Genomic DNA, 2,176 nt, shown 5'->3' with positions numbered 1-2,176 from the left:
TCTTCTCCGCCCTGCATTCTAGAAGCCCCCCGTCGGTTTCCATCCCCTTCCACCGGGCCTTCCCAGCACGGAGCATAGCTTCCAGATACGCTTGCCGAGCCGTCCCAACGAAGTCCTATATCCTGATAGTAGTGGACGACTGATCGACAACACTTCCGTACCCCGTATGGCCATGGGCCTGGCTTAAGCATTCTCCGCTGCCCTGCTCCAGAACCCCCGAGCCGGTTCCCAGGTGGATTGCGACTCGTACCCGTCAACGCTCAAGCCCGTGGTGCGGCGGTGCCGTTCTTCCAGGTCGTAGATCGCCGCTCTAAACTACGTGGACTGCACGACGTGCCGAGTGATGTCCGCGGCCCGCCCAAACACGGCGTCCGTTTCACGCCATTTGACGGGCAGTGATGACGGGGGCTATGTCAAGCATCGCATCTCAGCTGCGGTTACAGCATCTGAGCTCGGGGGCCTATGGTTACTCAAGTACGTAAGGTTAGGTACATGGTGACTCCAACGGAATCCCTAGTTGGCCCTGTGCAAACGGGGAGATTCGACCCCCGGCCTCTTCCACGGCAGGAGCGCCAGCGCCCGTTTGCACACACACACCACCTTGAGGTTTCGGGTTGCGTGTACTTAAGGAGCTTCCTTCCCCGCGCGGCTCGATTTCTGTAAAGATTTTGTGTCTCTTCTACAACGATCTGCCAGGGGGATTTGGGATTTATAAGGATGAATGGAGTTCTCCACAACCCCTGATGATCCAAGGCTGAAACAGCTTAAGGACTCCTGATCGTCCCCGGCGGTATATCGAGGGGTATCTGGGATCTACCCAGCTACAGACCCGACATAGCCTACATGCAACCTCGTCGACGTGCAACTATACTGGCTCCGCTGTCTTGCAACAGAAACACGGGTGCAGACGCGATGGTTTTCCTACACTCTGGCTTGCGGGCTCAGGCGGGCATGCGCCCAATGATCTGACAAAAACATCTTTAACCTGGACGCTCGAAAGTGGGTAAACTGTGGGTAGTCCGCGATATACAACCAGGGAGGAGATCATCCCTATGACGCAGCAAGAGAAGAACAACGCCTTCATGCCAGGCAAACCACTTTGGTAACCTACATGTCATTCTCTCTGAGTCTCCAAATTCCAGAGAACTTTTTGGAAGGATATAGAAGCCGTTGGAATGAGATGTGGCTCATCTAGGCACTAGCCATAGACGCCGAACACAGCCACTCAGTAACATACACGTGGCTTGAGGGGAATTGTCAGGGATGCTTCTCCATGGCCACATCCTTATCCCACGCTAGGAAACAGGTTGATGAGCTGGAGCCCTTCATACTGAGTGATGCGTGGCGGTGCTTCAGGAGAAGTGGCTAGTGCGTGCGTGTATTGTCTGATTGGCTGGAGAGGGAAGCCCTGTATGGCGCCAAGCCCGAGCAGCCTGAGGCCACTTGTTCTGAAGTATACACTGCCACTATTCTGGAGTATAGACACTGCCTGTTCTGAAGTATATACTATAGAGACATGCCACAGATCGGTGTCCAGGGAGCATTTGATGTTTGCTTGACATCTACAACTTGCAGCTCGTGCCACGAAAAGAGCAAGCCACAGGGGATGTTCGGGCCGTTATGCTGCTGCCTATTCTGCTGCAACTGATAGTGATCACTAGCCACTGGACTATTGACAGGACTCCATAACTTGTGGATGCATCCGTTGCTAGCGCCGGCTCTGCCTCCTGACATCTCCTGTGACGAATGGCTGTGCTGGCCCTGTAAGGCCAATTTCACCTGCAACTCAACTGATCCAGCATGCATCCGGCGCGTACAGCTGGCAGAACAGGGGTTAGGAGACTCGGGCTGGAGATGCGAGCTGAAATTAGACATCGACATGTGGGACTGCGTGTTTCTGGAGCCTGATGCCCCTCCATATCTCCCCTCCGAGTTGGAGAACATTATTTAAAGCGCATGCTGTCCTGTCCCCAATCCTCCATTCTCCTGATATCCTCTCTCACTCCCATCTTCACTACACCTCCAAACCCATCCCCCACAATGTCCTACTACGGCGAATCCCGCGACTACTACGGCGAACGCCCGCCCTACGAGCGTCCCCCCTACGACCGCCCTCCCTACGACAGACCCCCTCCACCCGCGGAACGGCCCCCCTACGAGCGCCCTCCCTACGAGG

General features: G+C 55.3%; 1 protein-coding gene across 1 annotated transcript in view; it reads left to right on the top strand.

Moving 5' to 3' along the window:
• Positions 1–2,040: 2,040 nt before the first annotated feature.
• The window catches only part of DSM5745_09162 (uncharacterized protein), a gene marked incomplete at both ends in the record, with an annotated part of 772 nt that continues 636 nt past the window's right edge, over positions 2,041–2,176 (top strand). The window contains one exon of the mRNA XM_026751178.1: positions 2,041–2,095. Coding sequence (XP_026600264.1) covers positions 2,041–2,095 — 55 coding nt within the window. The remainder of the gene's footprint in view (positions 2,096–2,176) is intronic.

The sequence above is a fragment of the Aspergillus mulundensis genome, assembly GCF_003369625.1.
Source record: "Aspergillus mulundensis strain DSM 5745 chromosome Unknown scaffold_11, whole genome shotgun sequence".
Taxonomy (NCBI): domain Eukaryota; kingdom Fungi; phylum Ascomycota; class Eurotiomycetes; order Eurotiales; family Aspergillaceae; genus Aspergillus; species Aspergillus mulundensis.
Note: the sequence above shows the minus strand (reverse complement) of the source record. Positions and strands in the feature narration are given on the sequence as shown.